Source organism: Coenobita brevimanus, chromosome 105, assembly GCF_032717465.1.
Source record: "Coenobita brevimanus isolate Jiangsu-jjx chromosome 105, ASM3271746v2, whole genome shotgun sequence".
Lineage (NCBI taxonomy): Eukaryota > Metazoa > Arthropoda > Malacostraca > Decapoda > Coenobitidae > Coenobita > Coenobita brevimanus.
The window spans coordinates 1,200,772-1,219,438 of record NC_137058.1 but is presented as its reverse complement, the minus strand read 5'-3'; the positions used below and the strand labels follow the sequence as shown (position 1 = coordinate 1,219,438).

Sequence of the window (18,667 nt, the reverse complement as noted above, 5' to 3'; positions counted from 1 at the left end):
CTAGGGCTCTGTTTAGACAAGCAGTTTTGTTCAATTTAAAAAAATCAGTAGTCAAATGGTTGAAGTGAAGAGAAATGATGTAAAAATATTTGCTTTACTCCTGCAGAATTCAGGTGGTGACATCATGCAGCAGAGTATACTTGGTCAGATTCTTCCTGAAGCTATGGTATGCTACTTAGAAAATTATGGGGCTGATAAGTTTGCTGAGATCTTCCTAGGAGAATTTGACACACCAGAGGTAAGAACCTGTTGTGAGTGATAGTGAGTGGAGAGATATCTAAAAAGTTCATTAAGTAGTTTATAGCTGATGAGCTATGTGATTAGAAATTTGCATGGAGGTAGGTTCCCAAGAGGGATGGTGAGTGTGAAATATTAAATGTGAATGGTGAATATGTATGCAAGGAAGTAATCAGTGCTTTTGGAGATGTGAGGTATGCTGTGATGGCATTGTGAACATAGATGTAAGAGACTGAGTGGGTGAATGGGAGTGTATGCAGTGTGTAAGGTCAGCATGTACATGGACGAGCAGACTAAAGAGAGAATTTCTCTGTTGATGAACAGTGAATGGCAGAGAGGAATAACAGATTATAAATGTATCAGCTTGAGGTATGTGTATGTAAAGTTTGAGTTTAAAGATAGTGAAAATGGTACTGATTATTGTGTATGCACCATTTAGTGACAGAGCTGAAGAAGAGAAGGACAGGTTTTGAGACCAACTAGATGTGCCCAGGCTTTGTAGAGTATTTGCAAGGGGAGACCTGAATGGGTGATGTGACTGACTCTGGTCATGTAAGTAATGAAATGGGTCATTTTGAGTTTCGGGGAGACAATAATAAATGGCTACTGAAGAACTTGTGTCAGGAAAGAAGGTTATGCGTTTGTAATTCATAGTTCAGGCACAAAGAAGATAACAAGAATATAGAGGAAGAAGTACTCGGAGTGAAAGATTGAAAGTGGAGACTGAAAAACAAGTTAGTGACAGAGGAATATGAACCTAATGTACAGGAAGAGTTAGGGTCAGTAACTTTAAAGCAATTGAATTTGAAAATCTTGTGTAATCCATTTTAACAGTTTATGGCACTGTGATAACAAGCTGCCTGAAATTCAAATGTTTATTATACAGGTGATATGGAGCAATGAGATGCGGCGACACATGATAGAGAAGCTTGCAGCCCACCTTGCTGACTTTACCCCACGTCTGATGAGCAACACAAGGGCACTTTACCAGTACTGTGCCATCCCTCACATTACTTACCCACAACTCCAGCATGAGCTCTTCTGTGACATATACTACCTCAAGCATCTGTGTGATGTGGACCGCTTCCCAGACTGGCCAATCAAAGACCCTGTGAGTAACATATCTGTTATATTATGTAGAATTTACTCCTTTTATGTTGCATTTCTTATGTTTTTTTAATACTAATTCCTCAGTAGATTTTGGAAACTTTGCTACATAAAGTTAATTGATATCCGCAAAGCTGATCTACCAGGTCATTCAGTTTACAGCACCAATATTTTGAAAAAGTTGAGATAGTTTGGAATACATCCCTGACATACAGAGGGGGCCATCTGTACAGTTTACTTGGCATTCTGATGTAGGTATGAAACACAGCAGTCCCTCTATGTGCAACACACGTTTACTTGTCACAGCTTAAGTGCTTATACACAGTCCATGTTGAATACCTGGTTTGTCCATTGTACTGTTCAAATTGTTGCTGGTTTACCTGATTAAATGTTCCCTCTTTGTTGTGTATTTACATTTCTATTACATAAAAATATTTCATGTGACACCTTATATTGCTACAGCTGTCAGAGTAGCTTTGGTGAATTTTTTACCAAGGCAGTTTGGTGTATGTATGTGTTTTGTTACTGTTTAATACACAAGTTAGAAATACTGTACACTGTAACAACTGTATAACGGTTACAGGTAGCACTGCTGAAACGTGTGCTGGCAGCGTGGCAGAGTGAGGTGGAAAAACAGCCATCATCCATGAGTGTGGAAGATGCATATAGGGAGTTGGGACTGGAGCAGGACTCACGCCATGATGATGCAAAGATTAGGAAAGCTTACTTCAAGCTGGCACAGAAATACCACCCTGACAAAAACCCAGAAGGAAGGGTAAGTGTTTAGCCACCTCCATAAATCTGTTTTTTGGATACATTGACCGTGTTATTATTGGTGGTGATGTCTGGAAGGTAGAGTCCTGGAGGATTGGAAGTCAGGTATAATTATTCCCTTGTACAAAGGAAAAGGGGAAAAAGAAGTGTGTGGTAATCATAGGGGCATTTGTCTTCTTAGTATAATAGGAAAAGTGTATGGTAGGATACTTATTGACAGAGTTAGAGAAAGAACAGAGAAATTAGTTGGAGAAGAACAGGGAGGCTTTAGGAAGGGAAGAGGTTGTGTAGATCAGATATTCATTCTTAGATCTTTAGTGGAAAAGTTTCTAGAGAAGGGAAAGAAGTTGTATGCGGCTTTCATGGATTTGGAGAAAGCATATGACAGGGTGGATAGACAAAGATTGTGGAAAGTGTTAAGAATATATGGAGTAGATGGGAAGTTGTTGAATGCTGTGAAGAGTATGTACGATGGTGCGAAGGCGGCAGTGCGTGTGGATGGTGAACTAAGTGAATTTTTCTCTTTGAAGGTTGGGTTGAAACAGGGATGTGTCATGTCTCCATGGTTGTTCAATCTGTACATGGATGGGGTAATAAAAGAGGTACAAGGTAGGGTAGTGGATGTTGGAGTGGCCCTGGTGAGAGAGGATAGTGTTTGGAAACTCCCTGTACTGTTGTTTGCAGATGATACTGTGTTGTTGAGTGAAGACGAAGGGGAGCTGCAGAGCTTGGTGGATGAGTTTGGGAGAGTGTGTAAGAAACGGAATCTAAAGGTGAATGTAGGGAAGAGTAAAGTGATGGTCTTTGAGAGAGGCGAAGCCAGTGAATGTACAGCGAGGTTGGATGGTGAGGAATTTGAAAATGTCAGTACGTTTAAGTACTTGGGTAGTGTGATGAATAAGGATGGAGGTTTGGAGGGTGAAGTGCTTGAAAGGGTAGAGCAGGGAAGAAAGGTTGCTGGTTCTTTGAAAGCAGTCATAAGAAGCAGGGAAGTGAGCATGGAAGTGAAAAAGTTACTACATGACGGTATTGTGATACCAACTCTAACATATGGAAGTAAAGCTTGGACGTTGTTGGAAAGACACAAGTCAAGAGTGAGGGCAGTGGAAATAAGTTATTTAAGAGGAGCCTGTAAAGTCACATGGAGAGACAGGCTGACGAATGAGGATATACAGGAGCGTTGTGGTGTGGATGTGGATGTCATAGGAAGCGTTATGAGGAACACACTGAGGTGGTTTGGCCATGTGGAGAGGATGGAGGGTGAAAGACTGACGAAGAGAGTGTATGTGAGTGAGGTGGAGGTGGGAAGAGGGAGGGGGAGGCCAAGGATGAGATGGAGGGATGGGGTGGAGAGGTATATGAGAGAGGGAGGTGTGAGTTGGGAGCAGGGCAGTGAAATGGCGGGGGACAGGGTGACTTGGAGGCGATTTGTTTGTGGCCACCCCAAACAGGATTGAGGCGTCTGGCAATAGATAGATAGATAGATGTCTGTTTGTATATGGTTTGTGTCATTTAGAGTTTTGTAATGATTTTGATAAGATATGTGTTGTTGATGACCAGGTAGAGAGAGAATTTTAGTTTGTACTAAACTCATTGTATGAAACACTGAGTATGAAGAAAACATCAGTACTTAGAAACAGGTAGCTAGTACATGATTGACAGTGACCTAGAGGGTCACTTCCTTATGTGTGACAAGCTACAAATTTGGTATAGCTGGTTTGTTTTAGCCTAAAGAAGATCCCAAACCTCTCATAACTTAGTGGACAGCCAAGTGTACCCAGGCTGAAGGGCTGATTTGATTAATAACTGAAGAAATTTATTCTTTCCTTATAACTAAGGCTCCTCAGATTTCATGCAACCAAAACCTGGCATTCATGTTGTGGGAGTGGCCCAGTTTTATCAAGTGAACGCAAACTGAGGAAAGTCTTTGCTTTTACAGAAACTCAGCTATATGTAAACAGAATCAGAGTCCAATCTGAGAATTTCATGTTATGTTACAAGTCTTATCATGGATCCCCCAAATTTTTCTCCATGCCTTTAGCAGCTATCCCTAGGGATGGAAGATGAGTGATGCCATACCCACATTATATTCTGCATATCGCAAGGACTGAAAGGGGAAGAGTTGTGGGTCCATTGTATTAAAAAGATTAAAGAATCCATAGGTCTTGTTCCCCTGCCTGCTCAGGGCCCAGTAGCGCAGGGCAGGCTTTCAAGGTTTTGTGTCATGTGATCATGTGATAGGTATGAATTAAGAACATGAGTGGAAAACAGAGAAAGTTTTCAATGAAGGCAGGTAAGATGTCATGGCTTTGTACAAAACAAAGATTAGATTAAGTGAAGCTGATAGCTTGAAAGATTTGACATGTAAGTCAGGTATGAGTTCTTGAGGGTGAATGAAAATAAGAATAGGGATAATTGATGAAGGGGAGGAATGATTGTTTATTGTAGCAAATTAAGAGGTACTTGTGGATGAGCGAAAAAAGGAGTGGGTCGATGGACGCTTGTATAACCTGGCAACAGAGTCACCAGGTTATATTGGTGCCATCACATGAAGGCATAGTTGTGGAGCCAAGACTGTTGAAGGCTAAAATGATGAGTGACTTGGTTTATGGCCAGTTACCATGGGCATTCAGGTGGTACTTCTCCCTCTTTAACCCTTCGTACACCAGGTGAAAAAACGTAACCTGGAACGCCGTGTGGGGTCTTGAAAGACCTCAACTTTATTTTTTGGATTTCTGCCATATGCACAAAGTTACAAATGTTAAGTTTTGTACATATGTTGCACAGGACACGGCACATGTAGCCAATCCACCATGTGTCCCTTCTGTGTTTTATTTTATTTATTTGTTTGTGTGTGTGTGTGTGTTTTTTATTGGAAGTAATATTTTTATGATTTTCTTCAAAATTTTTAAAAGTTTGCACATGTAATGAATAATGTGGCATATATGAGTAGGTTACATCATTCTTATTCATTCAGCATGCTCTTAACATAGTAAAATAAATGTCTTATCAATTATAATACCATAGAAAAAAAAATCATGAAAATAAAATGATGCAAAAAATTTGGTTGAATACATGTTCAGAACAAACAAGATTGACGTTTTTATTTAGAAAGCCCCTGAATGATTTACAGATCAAGTAAACATAAACATAAATGAGATTGACATATTTATAATCAGAAAACCCCTGAATGACATTATCCTTCCATCCATCCATCATCCAATCCTATGTTGCCCCATCAGGAGCATAGGAGCCTGGGGCTAGGCAAGTTGGCCCTGACATTTAAGATGAGAGTGACCAGCCTCACTCATCCGTGAATGGCATTATGTGAGCAATAAACCCCAACCATCCCTTGGACATAAACCTTCACTTGTTCAATCCGATTGGAACACCATAATTATTCAACCGCCATGCGCCATTATTTGGTTATGTGGTTACCACCCAGTGCAGTAAATGGTTTCCTGGTGTACAGGAAACCATTTGGCATGTCACTCAGTGTAGAGTCACCCATAGGCAGAAGGTAGAGGAAAGAATGAAGGAAAGAAAGACAAGAGGGAGTGTAAAGTCACCAGTAGGCAGAAGGAAGAGGAGAGAATGAAGGAAGGAAGAGAGGAAAGGGCAGACACCCAAAGCAGCACTATTTCGAGTGAGTGGATGGTGAGCGCCCCCACCTACCACGTATGATAAATCGCTCCAGGTGTCATCATTATTAGCATCAGAAATGGGAGGATCTTCTACGATTGTACCCCTCTGACTGTAGAACATCTCAGTATTCAGTAACTTGGTCAGTAATATCTAGAATCTGAACTAGTGAAGGTTTATCTGAAAGGGGTGGTAGGGGTTTATTGCTCACGTAATGCCAGTCACGGATGAGTGAGGCTGGTCACTCTCATCTTAAATGTCAGGACCAACTTGCCTAGCCCTGGGCTCCTATTTTCCTCATAGGACAACATATGATTCGATGATAGGGAGGGGGGAATACATGCAATGCTGGGTGGGGTACTGGACAACCTCCAGTGAAGTTTGCATCCTCCTGGTTCCTGAATTATATAAATGTCTTTTCACTCATATGTTGTGTGCTTATACTCTGGCCAAAGTCATGGCTTGGTTTATCAGATCCCTAGAACAGTAAGTGGCTGAATGGCATCATCTTAAAAATGTGTTGGGGCCAATCGGACCTCACATGGCGTACAAAGGGTTAATGTTTTCTCCTTTTTCAAGATTCTGTCCACTGATTTGGTGCTGGATAGGGATGCCTTCACATGGATGGTAGAGGCACAGGTATGACTAGGCAGTGAAGCTGCCCTCTTATACAGATGTTCCACAGCTCTCTTCCTATCCCCTAAAATGATGATGATGGACTGTGGAGGAAGGGCAGTTTCAGTCTGCAGTTCATAGACAAGCCTAGGGTTGCAACTTCTCTATTGTATTGTCTGTAGGTTTGTTGGAATTAAATGATGTGATGATGATGGCCTAGAAATTCAGGTAATGGCAGGTAATATGAAGTGGATCTGTAAAGAAAAATAAAATATAGATGGTTAGACCAGTGTGGTGAGGTCAGGATTCCTGGAGCTTGAATGGTAAATGAATGATTGAGTGCCTCATTTCCCTGGGCATTTTGTTGACATTTTTTTCTCTGTCACGAATTTTCTTTCCCTGCTTTCTGGTCCATACCTTACCCCATCCTTGAGTGGAAATAAAGATGTCAGGAAGAGGATGAGGATGATGATGATGATAAATACTGTAATATATTTTCTTTTTTCATAATGGTGCTGGAGAGGGATGCCTTCATGTGGTGGCATTGAAATGACTGGCCTGTGAAGCTGCCCAGTTATAAAAATGTCTCAGTCCTCTCCCTATCCCCCAAAAGGAGGATGGTGAATTGCAGGACAGCTTTGTCCTATAGTCCACTAGGTCCACATTCAGATGAGCCAGGAGTTGCAGTTACGACTATTATTACTACTGCTGTTGCTGTGTTCAGCATGTACCTGTTACCTGTATCATGCAAAGCACCCTCTCATTAGTTCCATATGTCCTTCACAGGATAAATTTGAGCAAGTAAACAAAGCATATGAGTTCCTCTGTAGCCGATCGGCTCACGCAGTTGATGGACCCGACCCCAGAAACATCCTCTTGGTCATCAGGACTCAGAGCATCCTCTTCTCTCGCTATAAGGATGGTAAGAAAATATATACCAGTTGCACCGCAGTAGCACGTACAGTAGAGATATTTACTTATCTATCCTGCATCCAGTCCTTTACTGCCCCATCAGGAGCATAGAAGAATAGGCTAGGCTGCTGTCTTGACATGTATGGTGAGAGTAATCAGCGTTTTTTGAGCAATAAATCCCAGTCACCCCTTGAATGTAAACCTTTATGGGCCTGATCTGATTGGAGCATCATAGCCTTTTAGATCACCAGGTATCATAGTTTTATTTTCTGTTTTCATTTGTCTGTCTGAATCCTTTTATTGTATCCACTTCAGCCATTTTATACTTCTCTCTTCCTGTAGCTTCATCAACCTTGTTCTACTAAAAGTCAATCTGTAGAGGTGGTTGTTTGATGGGTAAATAATGTTTTTAATAGAATGCAGTTTGTTGCTTGTCCATGAGGGTGTGACTATGTGAAAATGTACAAATAGTGGTCATTTGATTACATATAAAGTAATATTTTTCTTTGATACAGTGCTGGCACCATACAAGTACTCAGGGTATCCGATGCTGATAAAGACAATACAGTTAGAAGCGGATGATGAACAACTGTTTAGCAAGGAGACGTCTCTTTTGGCAGCAGCAGCAGAGCTCACTTACCATACCATTAACTGTTCTGCCCTCAATGCCGAAGAACTCAGGAGGGAAAAGGGTCTTGAGGTATGGCATCCCAGTAAAGTAATACCAGCGCATTGCAGTTTACCTCTAACAACTTTTATTTCATAGCAATGATTTTATTATATTTTATTTTATTATTATTTTTTTTTAATCCAGGTTTCATTTTTAACTAGACACTGTCTTTAACTTACTGCTTCCCCCTCCTCCTCCATGTCATGTAGCTCAGCCCTTTATCTGGGAAAAAAATGCCAGGATGATCATGATCTTGATGAAAATTTATAGGGCAGAAATGTGAAAAAATTTTCTTTGTGTGAAATATTATTAATATTAATTAGCTGAGGCAGTTGTTCTATCTCTTACATTTGTGAATTTTTCAGGTGTTGCAAGGTGCATACAACAGATGTGTCAGTGTTCTCAATGCCAGTAGTAAACCAGGTGACGTTGCCGTCCAGGTTTGCACCAACATTGCTCATTGTTACACAGCAGCTGCATCATTCCCCATGTGCAGAGAGAAGCTCATTGAAATGTCACACTTCATCAAAGATCTCTGCCATACTTTATATTTCAAGGTAAGCATGCATTCATTAAATTTATTCACTTAAAAAAAAAAAACTCAAATAACATTTCTTCATAATACTGTATTGTTAAAAAATCAAGGATCTTCCCAGTATAGTATGAAGCATATTTTAGCCCACTGAGACCAGGCTTTTTCAGTCTCCTAATGATTTTATTCAACTAAGGCTAGACCTTGTGAACTGGAGGGGTTTGAATATAGCATTAGTTGTTGTTGCTGCTGCTCTTGCCTAACCCCAGTCTGTCTGGCTGAGCAAACCCATCAACCACAGGTAAGCTACTACTTCTGTGGGTCCCTCCTACAGATAGCTACAATACAGCACATACTCTATATAGGGATTTGGTGCTCCCTTGTGGTAGACAATGCCTCACCAGGGTTGGACCTGGATCCTTCCCATGGTGAGGTACAGAGAAATATGAGGAGGTTTGGCTCCTGGATGGATGTTACAACTTCACCCATGATGCACAACATCACCACATGTAGGCACCTCATCAGTGCCAGGTATAGCAATATAAACCCCTAGAGTATGAGGTCATAAGTAAATTAAAGAAAATCATCTGGTAGCACAAAGAATAATCTATAAAGGACATCACCCAGGTTCCACAGGTTAAAAATGGTGAAATGTAACCAGTGTTTGGTCATGACTAATGCAGGTCTCAGTTGGTTTGAATAAGTGCGTGGCCCATTTCACTGGGGATGCTGTGATAGTTCTCCCTCTAAACTGCTTTCTCTTTCCTTAGTTTCTGGATCCTACCCATCCCATCCTTCTATCTATCTATTGCTAGATGCTTTAATCCCGTAAGGAATGGCCACAAACAAATCGCCTCCATGTCACCCTGTCCTTCGCCATTTCACTGCCCTGCTCCCAGCTCACATCCCCCTCTCTCATGTACCTCCCCACATCATCCTTCCATCTCATCCTTGGCCTCCCTCTCCCTCACCCCCCCTTCACCTCACTCACATACACTCTCCTCATCAGTCTCTCACTCTCCAACCTCTCCACATGGCCAAATCCTTACATGGGAAAAAGAGGTAGAATGATAATGATGATGATCTATCTATCTATCTATCTATAGCCCGACGCCCTAATCCCGCAAAGGGTGGCCGCAGACAAAACGCCTCCAAGTCACTCTGTCACCCACCATTTGACTCCCCTCCCCCCACCTCACCCCCAGCCCTCATATACCTCTCAACTCCATCCCTCCACCTCATCCTCGGTCTACCCCTCCCTCTCCCTCCCTCCACCTCACCTACATACACCCTCTTAGTCAGTCTTTCATTCTCCATCCTCTCCACATGTCCAAACCACCTCAGTGTATTTCTCCTAATCTTTTCATGATGATGATGATGATCATAAATATGATAGTGTTTTAAAATGTAGTTTGCATATTTAACCAAACATTTCCGAGGTATACCTTATTGGTATATTATTTCAAATATCCAGCCACTATCTGTGTATATACATATATTTGGATATATGTTTGACACAGGTAAATTTTATATATGCAAAGATTATTTCAACTTTGACTACCTTTATTGTCCCCAATGCACCCCAGGATCTTGAAATGTCCCAGTTTACCAAGGATCTATGCCATATGCTCTCTTTCAAGGTGAGGGTGGGTTATTAAGCTTCTGCCATCAAATACATTTAACCCTTCTATCTGATGATGTATAAACTTTATTCTTGCTTCAACCAGAACATAGTACTTTGGGCAGACCTCTAGTAGTGAATAGTTAGTTTAATAAAGGCTATATCTAACTGCTCTAGTTTGAAAAGTTTCCCCTCAGCCAAATGAAATAATCTGGAGGTAGCAAGAATATTATGGAAGTTCATGACTGGATTGAAGGGATAAAGGAGTAAGATGCTTTAGGTAGTTGTGATCTAACTGTGTTTCATGTTTTTGTCCCATGTTTATTTGTACACATGTGACAAAATATGTTCAGTATTTCTTCTGTGAAATTATGCTTTTTGAGAAACTGTGAAGCAGTATATAAAAAAAAAAAAAAAAAATTGTATTTTAGTAGTGTAGCCTAACACTGGGACTGTACAGAATTTTTTACATATGTTCTAAACTTGTCACAAAATAACTAAAACTCAACAAGCATCAATATTAAGTTTTTTATTTTATTTTTGACACCTGCTATGTACAGTGTTAATTTTTCAGTATTTTCAGCATTTATTAAAATGGAATTTGCAGAACTCTTTTCTGTAGATTTTTTTTTTGCTGAAGGATTGTTTGGTACTGTATATATTTTACCAAAATTTTTAATATTTTAAATCATACTCCATTTAGTTGAAAAATAATAGCATAGATTTTTACAGTGACAAACTTGTCCTGTGCATCTATAGTGTTCCTCCTCGTAACATAGGGTTTGGGTGGAGTCACCCCCTCCCTACACTATTGCCATGTTTCCTAACCCTACGATGTATAACGCCTGTGGTTTGTGTAGTAGGAATGATACATAAACATAACTCATACTAATATAACTGTAATGAAAGTGCTGACATGTATCAAGGAAGAATAAAACTATTCTGCATACTATATTATACGATAATAGAGAAACGTGGCATAAAAATTTGGCAGTGTTGCTCTAAAAATATTCTAATTATTATTTACTTCCCCAACACTTCTAACATTGCTAATTAATTTAGCAAGTATAATTGCAAGAAAATTTGAAGGGATAAAAGTGGGAAGAGGCGATCCTTTCATAATTAAAATAAATATATCAAACAGCTCTGGGGTGGCAGCACTCACGCGACACGTGTTTGTGTGTACGCTGTGGGAGGTCACCAACCCCCTACAGGATTTAGGCCTATTGGGAAACCTCTATAAAAAACGCGCCGTGACTTTTACCTCAAGGGTGGTGCGGAAATAAAGTCAAAATTATAATCCATACATAAAAATGGAAGTAAAAAACCATGGATGACACATAACAAAATCTAGCGAGAGAGAGAGAGAGAGAGAGAGAGAGAGAGAGAGAGAGAAATAATAATAATAATAATAAAACTTTATTTCCACTAAACAGTGGGTATTCTTATACATTATACAGTAGTACAGCATACAGTATGAAAGTTCTATACACAATATAATACAAGTTGATACATATGGTGGAGAATAGTGACAGAGAGGTAAATGGTTTAAAAGGTGTGGGGACACTTAGGTTAAAAATAGATCAATTAAGGGATTTAGGAACGAAGGCAGTGGGAAGGATTAAGACAGATGGGATTGTAAGATTAGGGAGTTTGAGCAATAGGGTAGAATGTATGCTCTCAATAAAAGTATAGCAATTATCAACGGCTAATTATTATACAGGTGTTGATGGTGGGGGTCTATATTTATAGGAGGTGTTGGTGGTGGAGGTATAGCGGGTGTTGTTGATGGGGGTGTTGTTGGGGGTAGGGGTATAGGGGGTGTTGGTGGCAGGGGTATAGGGGGTATTAGAAAAACGGAGATCACAAGAGGGAAACAGTGTCAAGGTCATCGCTGATGGAGAGGTCAGCTCGGAAACATGGCAACAGTGCAGGGAGGGGGTGACTCCACCAAAACCCTACGTTTCGATCTGTCAGACTATAGTAATTTCCTGACTTTCTTTTGTAGTACTATAACCTTATCATTTGTGAATCATTGCATATATTTAGAAATGAAGCATTCCCACCCTCACCTGTGTTGACCTAATGTTAATGTGTTTAACAAGTACAAACATACTGTTCTAGATGCAAGAATATCAGGGTTCTTTAGTTAAGTTTATGCCTGTGGTGAGATGTAATGTGGGAGGATGGTATTGTGTGGTGTGGTAAGAGAGGTTGCATGATGTGTGGTGTGATGTGTTGTGGCTTGGCTAAAATCTGGGAGTGAAACATCTTGTGTCTGAAAACTTATTTTTAAAGACAGGTAGACTGAGCCACTCCTAGAGATTCTCAGAACTCTAAAGAGTTTTGCCTAAATCTACAGCAATAAGAAGCAAAGTATTTAGTGTCAGACTGAATCATCATCATCATCCGGAACCCCTTTCCCACCCTAGGGCAGGGTGAGGAGTAGCAGCATTCAGACAGCCTAAGTTTGCCCAGTTCAATGGGCCATGCTTCCTTTCACTCATCATTCAAGCTCTTGAATCATTAATGATTTACTATACAATACAGTACCTTATTCTTCATCATTGTTAACATTAACATAAGATAATGCACATGATGGTGTAACATTTCTTATGAACACTTTTCATGCTCCTATTATCTTGTATTTGCATTTACCCATGTACTGTGCATCATTACTCTCGATTTTTTTTTTTTTTCTTTTTTTTTTCTTTTTTTTTAATGTGTCTGACTTCACAGCCTGTTACCAAGGCCCAGTAGTCCTCTTCCATCCATACACCACATGTCACCATGTGATCAGTTTTTTTGTCGCTGATTTATGTCTGTGGGGTAGTAGTAGTAGTAATATTTCTCTTCATAGGTGATTGTGCAATCATAATTGGAGGAGGTAGTGCTCAGATACATGGAGAAGTTGTCTGCTGTGTGAAAGGATGCAAGTTCAGTCCTAGTCTGACATACTGACATGACAGAAGAAGTACAAAAGTACTAGGTGCTGGAGTTTATTGACCTTCAGTTAATGCTTCAAGTGTGGTAGGGTGTGTAAGGGTGATTTTTATGTGATGTGGTGTGAGAGGATGGTATGGAGTGTTGTGTGGTGTGTTGTGACTAAAATCACTACATGCAACTCCCTGTATCCAAAGAGTTCAGGTTAAGTGAAGAGAGTTCAGATAAGTATTTTTGGTTAATGAGAAAGTTATAACCTGGGTTTTATGGGGTTATCAAGTGCCAACAAAAGCTTACTCTTGTGAAACTTTAGTCACCTCCCCCAAGTATATATCCACATACACTGCACTCGTTCCATACTTCCGGCAGCACAGTACTAGCAAAATAATTCAAATTAAGTCACCTCCACCCAAGTAGGCTACATATCCAGTCATAAATAAAGAAGCACAACACCTGCATTCTTTTGAATGTCCACATCCCAGGATAAATGATGAATACATTGTCATGTATATGTTTAGCGACCGTAGATCATGCTAGCATGTGTAGGTCTTTTCACCTCTCTATGTGTTACACTTTAGATCTGTTTCCCTACTTCATAGTATTGATCATTTCCATCAAGAAACAAAAGTTCTTCCATTGACATACAGTATTGTATAAATATGCGAGGCTTACAATTCGTAGTTTCAGTTCAAGACCCATCCCACCCTTGTAACTTAATGTTTTACATAATCACCTTGTTCATAAAGAAACAAGAAACAAACAACTGCCCATCACTACACAGAGTACCTTAGCAACATCCCCCCCCCCCTCCTCCACCCAACACTACTGTTCACAAACACATACATAAACACATAGCCACTAGAGCCATCCAAAACCACTAGCAAAAAGTTGTATTCTTCAAGAACCACCACTGGAGATAAACCCTTCAGAAATTACTCCACCAAGAAAGATACAAGTGCACCTAGCCAAGCAATGCTACAGCATAGCAACAATACAACACAAAATATAAATCACAGTCAGTCCACCGTGCCCACACTACAGTGCAGCCCCACACCACAATACACCTGCTAACCACATTCACCACACAGTCAGAATAGAGATAAATCTTCAAGATAACATCAACAAAAGACCTCTAGGAATGACACATTGAAAGTGGCCAGTTACCTGCAGTCCACTGGGCTCATGAGAAGAGCTTGAGATTGTAACAGTAACAACAACAACCCATCCCCTTTAACTCTCCTCCTCTTACTGACTCCCTTCAACCTCTGTCTCTTCGCCGCACTGTTGCATCTTTATCTCTTTTCTGTCGCTACTTTAATGGTCACTGCTCCTCTGAACTATCTGCATGCATTCCTCCACCCCTATGACGGGCGCGTAGCACCCGTCTAGCAGCAAACTCTCATCCCTTTTCTGTCCAACTGTTTAATGCAAGAGTTAACCGTTACTCCCAGTCCTTCATTTATGCAACAGGTCAACTCTGGAACTGTCTCCCTCTGTCTGTATTTCCTACTTCCTATGATCTCCAGTTTTTCAAACGCAGTGTGTCCAGGCATCTGGAAATGATCGGATCTTGAATTTGGCTCTCTCTTATATTTTGTTTTTCTCTTGGAAGGAATAGTTTTGCAGGCTTGTTGCCTTTGGTTCCTTCTTCCTCACAAAAAAAAAAAAAAATCCAGGTCTCCTCACAGGAACACATCCCCTTTCTTCCCACCACGTTCATACCTGTGACCTTCTCAGCCAGCCACCCTCTACCTTTCTCTCATCATAGCCAAACTGTTTTAACTCTGACTTCCTTCAGTTCTCTGGTATCTCTTTATGCCGTATCTCTCACGCTCGTATTACGTTCTGCTCAGTTTTGTCATTTACACATAAATGCCCTGTTCATCTGTCTTGACATTTCCATTCACTCATACAAATGTGTCATCACCAAAGAGAGGAAAAATAAGACTATTTAGACAGTGCATAAATTAATGACTTTTTCCCATGTTTTCAGTTTCCAGCTCTAGTAAAATATTTATATATATAAAAAAAAAAAATCCATGTTTCCATCTCTAGGCATTTTAATGTGAGATAAATTTGTGTTGTTAGTACAGCCTTGTTCTTGCATATTTAATGTCTTTTTAGAAACTTTTGAACATGTTCATTCTTTTTACTGTTAACATGTTACACTGTCTTTGTAACCTCTTGATTCAGATGAATTTTTAAATTTTATTTTTGCTGTCTCCATACAATTTTATTCAGATAAGTAGAAGCCCCTGGCAATGAAGGGATTAAGCAAAGTTGTGTCTAACCCGTCAGTTTTGAAAGTCTCCCTGAAGCAGAATCAGATCATCTGGAGATGGCAAGAATAAACTAAATAATATGAGATGGGATTCATCCATTCCAATGCCTTGGTCTTTCCTGGAAACTCCTGAACAGGGGATGGGTGTGACAGAAATGCCTGCAGGCTGCCATATCCTCACACATGTTTCACAGTCTTTGTAGTAGGTGGTGGTAACCACCATCCACCCACTTCATGTAGTACTGCTTGCTGGTCTAATGGTTTCCCTTAAGCTAGGAAACTATTCACAGTGCTGGATGGTAACCATATAACCAAATAAGAGGGTGATGTGGAGCATTCTGTATTGCCTCTGTTAACTGGATGGGGAGACACAGTTGCATCAACCATCCAGGAACCAAACCTCCACTCTCTTCCCCTTGCTCAAGAGAACATTAAGTCACTGTACGGGACAGCCCTGCAGGCTGAGTGCTTGACTGGAATTGATTAGTTTGTTTGACTAGACAGACCGAGGTTATTCTGGGCTACTGCTACTATTCTCTCTTAACATGTCACTTCTTTTTGTTTCACTAATATGCTACTCCACTATCTTCTTCCATATCACATAAGGTTTGCCTCTGCCATTACTACCCTTAGTCTCACTTTCACAAATTTTCTTTGGCTCCCTGTCTGTGTTAATTCTTTATATATGTCCATACCCTCTTAGTGTATTCATTTTATCCATTAAGCTTTTCCACATTCCATTCCTGTAACTCTTTCTTACATTCACTTGTGATGTAACCTTTGCGTTTTCTGAAACAGTGTAAATATTTGATGCTGATTGTATGATTAAAGTATCAAACCATGGTAGTGTGACATTTGTGGTCATTGCTGCTGGAAACCGTGCAGTATTATTAAAGAAAAAAAAAAACTTACAAGGGAAATGTTCTCATCAGCTCAACTACAAAAGAATAAAAGAAAAAAATTGATCTACCAGTCATCCAGTCTGTTACAGTCTATCAGGAGTGTAGGGGCCAGGGGCTAGGCCACTTAATCCAGACATTTATGGAAAGAGTAATCAATCTTTCTTGTATTATTGAAAATAAACCCAAACACCTATCAGATGTAAATCTTCTGGGCCACACACACTTGGAGTCTAATAACCCACAAGACTGCCTTGTGTCCTGAAAAGCTTGATAAAAATCCATAAAGCTTGTGATGTGAATGAACTATTACAGGTGAGGATTTAATTTTTTCCCCAGAACCTGCAGCGAGTGTGCCTGGTGGGTGTGGAGTGTGTGTCAGCGCTAGCCATAGATCAAATACTACAGATGAACCTACTTCAGGCTGGCATTCTTTGGCATCTGCTGCTCTTCCTCTTCTCTTATGACTATACTCTTGATGAGGGGGGCGTCACAAAATCGGAGGACTCTAATCAACAGGTAACTTATGTTTAAAGAGGCTTAGAAATATAGTTCCTATTGTGCATTTGTTCCAGCCTTACAGAGGTACTTGACACCTTCACGTCAGTTGATGACCCTGTACTGTAAGGTAATTCCTAACACTATAAATGTGTTCCTAAAATTGTATTGAGGGCTGTTTTTGAGTAAGAAAAGTTGATAAGAAAACATCTTTTTTGTGGTTGGGAATAATCGTTAGAATGAATTATATACTGTGACTGAGTGTATCAGTGTGTGTAAGACTGTCAAGATCCATAAACAAGTTGAAGAAGTATTGAGGTCTGTGCTAATGTGAGATGTGTCAACCTTTACCTCATCACTGCACATCTTGACTGGCTAACTGTGAACAGTGGCGCATTATTTGAAAAGCATTCATAGCTCAGTGAACAACTATAGTGATAACTATGTAAAGTGAAGCTGTGTTAAATGAAGGATTACTGTATAATCATGGAGTTTTGATTTGACTAGTGACCAGGGAGATTTAGTCTTACCTCATAACTAAGGTTCATTGAATTTCTTAGAACCGTGATATATTATTCAGGTTGTGGGATTGGTTCAGTTCTGTCAGTTGAAAACAAACTGACTCTTCTTTGTTAAATCCTATTAAAACCCATGGATTTTCATATGGCCAAATAAAATGATGTCAGTGGTCAAAATAATAAGGTATGCATGGTTTTGAATGGAATACAGTATACTGAGATAGACTGTAACCCATCCAGACCTGTAGATTTTCCTGTGGCTGAATTTAATTGTCTGCTGACAGTCAGAACAACATAATAAGAAAAAGATAAGATTGAAGGGACGATGTCAGGTTTGTGGTCCAGAATATCACAACCGTTGTGGTACTGGAAGTAATGTACATTGAGGGAAATAGACAAGGCAGCTTTGTAGGTAACAGTGGAACTTCATTAGGCAACCTTTATGCAGATTATTTTGGTCTTGATTGAAACAAAAGGTTATATAAAAAGGTGACATGTAATAATGAATCTACTGTCACCGCCACTGGAGGGAAAACTGTGAGAAGGATATACTGTACTCTACTGCAGTGCCTTGACCAGTCTGTGGCACACTAGACAGCCAGTCAGGCTTCTCACATTAAAAAGTCAGTTCATATACTGTATTGAATCCAGTTTAGGTGGGGTTAGGGTGGAAAGTGATTCAGCAGGCCTTTGCATCTTACTTAGAGATAGGTGGCTAAATGACAAAAGAGGGTTGCCAGTAAGCAGAGAGAGAGAGAGAGAGAGGTAAGAAGATGAAGAAGCTGGTGGTGATAGGAACACAGCACCAGTGCGAGTGGAGAACATGGTTGCATATGAAGGACGCACAGGAGGAGCTCTGTAGTGCTTTCACTTGAATGAGTGAATCTGATATCAGCATTTCTGGGGGATGGTCACTGTGCATGTGAGGCATTTTAACTTGTTCCAGTAGTGACCCAAGGCTCATCTGGGCCTGAATGCAGTGAATTGGTAGATGAAATTGCCTTTTTTATGCAGTCCACCATCCTCATTTCAGGGGAGAGAAGTGGAAATGAGGGACATTTGTAAAGCTGGACAGCTCCACTGCCCAGTTACATTGGTGCCATCATGTTAAGGCATCCCTCTCCAGCAACAGCCTTTTAACAGAAGAAAAAGTGTTATGTACATTGTTGAATCAGAGATAATTCCTGCAGTCACTAAGTGTGTGGGTTACGTTCTTGAATTTGAGGTAATTCCTGCAGTCACTAAGTGTGTGGGTTACTTTCTTGAATTAGACATAATTCCTGCAGTCACTAAGTGTGTGGGTTACATTCTTGAATTAGACATAATTCCTGCAGTCACTAAGTGTGTGGGTTACATTTTTGAATTTGAGATAATTCCTGCAGTCACTAAGTGTGTGGGTGGTGTTTTCAGATGGCTGA

At 40.2% G+C, this 18,667-nt stretch overlaps 1 protein-coding gene across 1 annotated transcript in view; it reads left to right on the top strand.

Annotated features, from left to right (window-relative positions):
• The window catches only part of Rme-8 (receptor mediated endocytosis 8), a 112,139-nt gene that overhangs the window by 67,313 nt on the left and 26,159 nt on the right, over nucleotides 1-18,667 (top strand). The window contains exons 21-28 of the mRNA XM_080285341.1: nucleotides 107-238; nucleotides 1,124-1,348; nucleotides 1,928-2,119; nucleotides 7,162-7,297; nucleotides 7,803-7,987; nucleotides 8,323-8,514; nucleotides 10,076-10,129; nucleotides 16,573-16,752. Of these exons, the coding sequence (XP_080141467.1) occupies nucleotides 107-238; nucleotides 1,124-1,348; nucleotides 1,928-2,119; nucleotides 7,162-7,297; nucleotides 7,803-7,987; nucleotides 8,323-8,514; nucleotides 10,076-10,129; nucleotides 16,573-16,752 (1,296 nt within the window). The remainder of the gene's footprint in view (nucleotides 1-106; nucleotides 239-1,123; nucleotides 1,349-1,927; nucleotides 2,120-7,161; nucleotides 7,298-7,802; nucleotides 7,988-8,322; nucleotides 8,515-10,075; nucleotides 10,130-16,572; nucleotides 16,753-18,667) is intronic.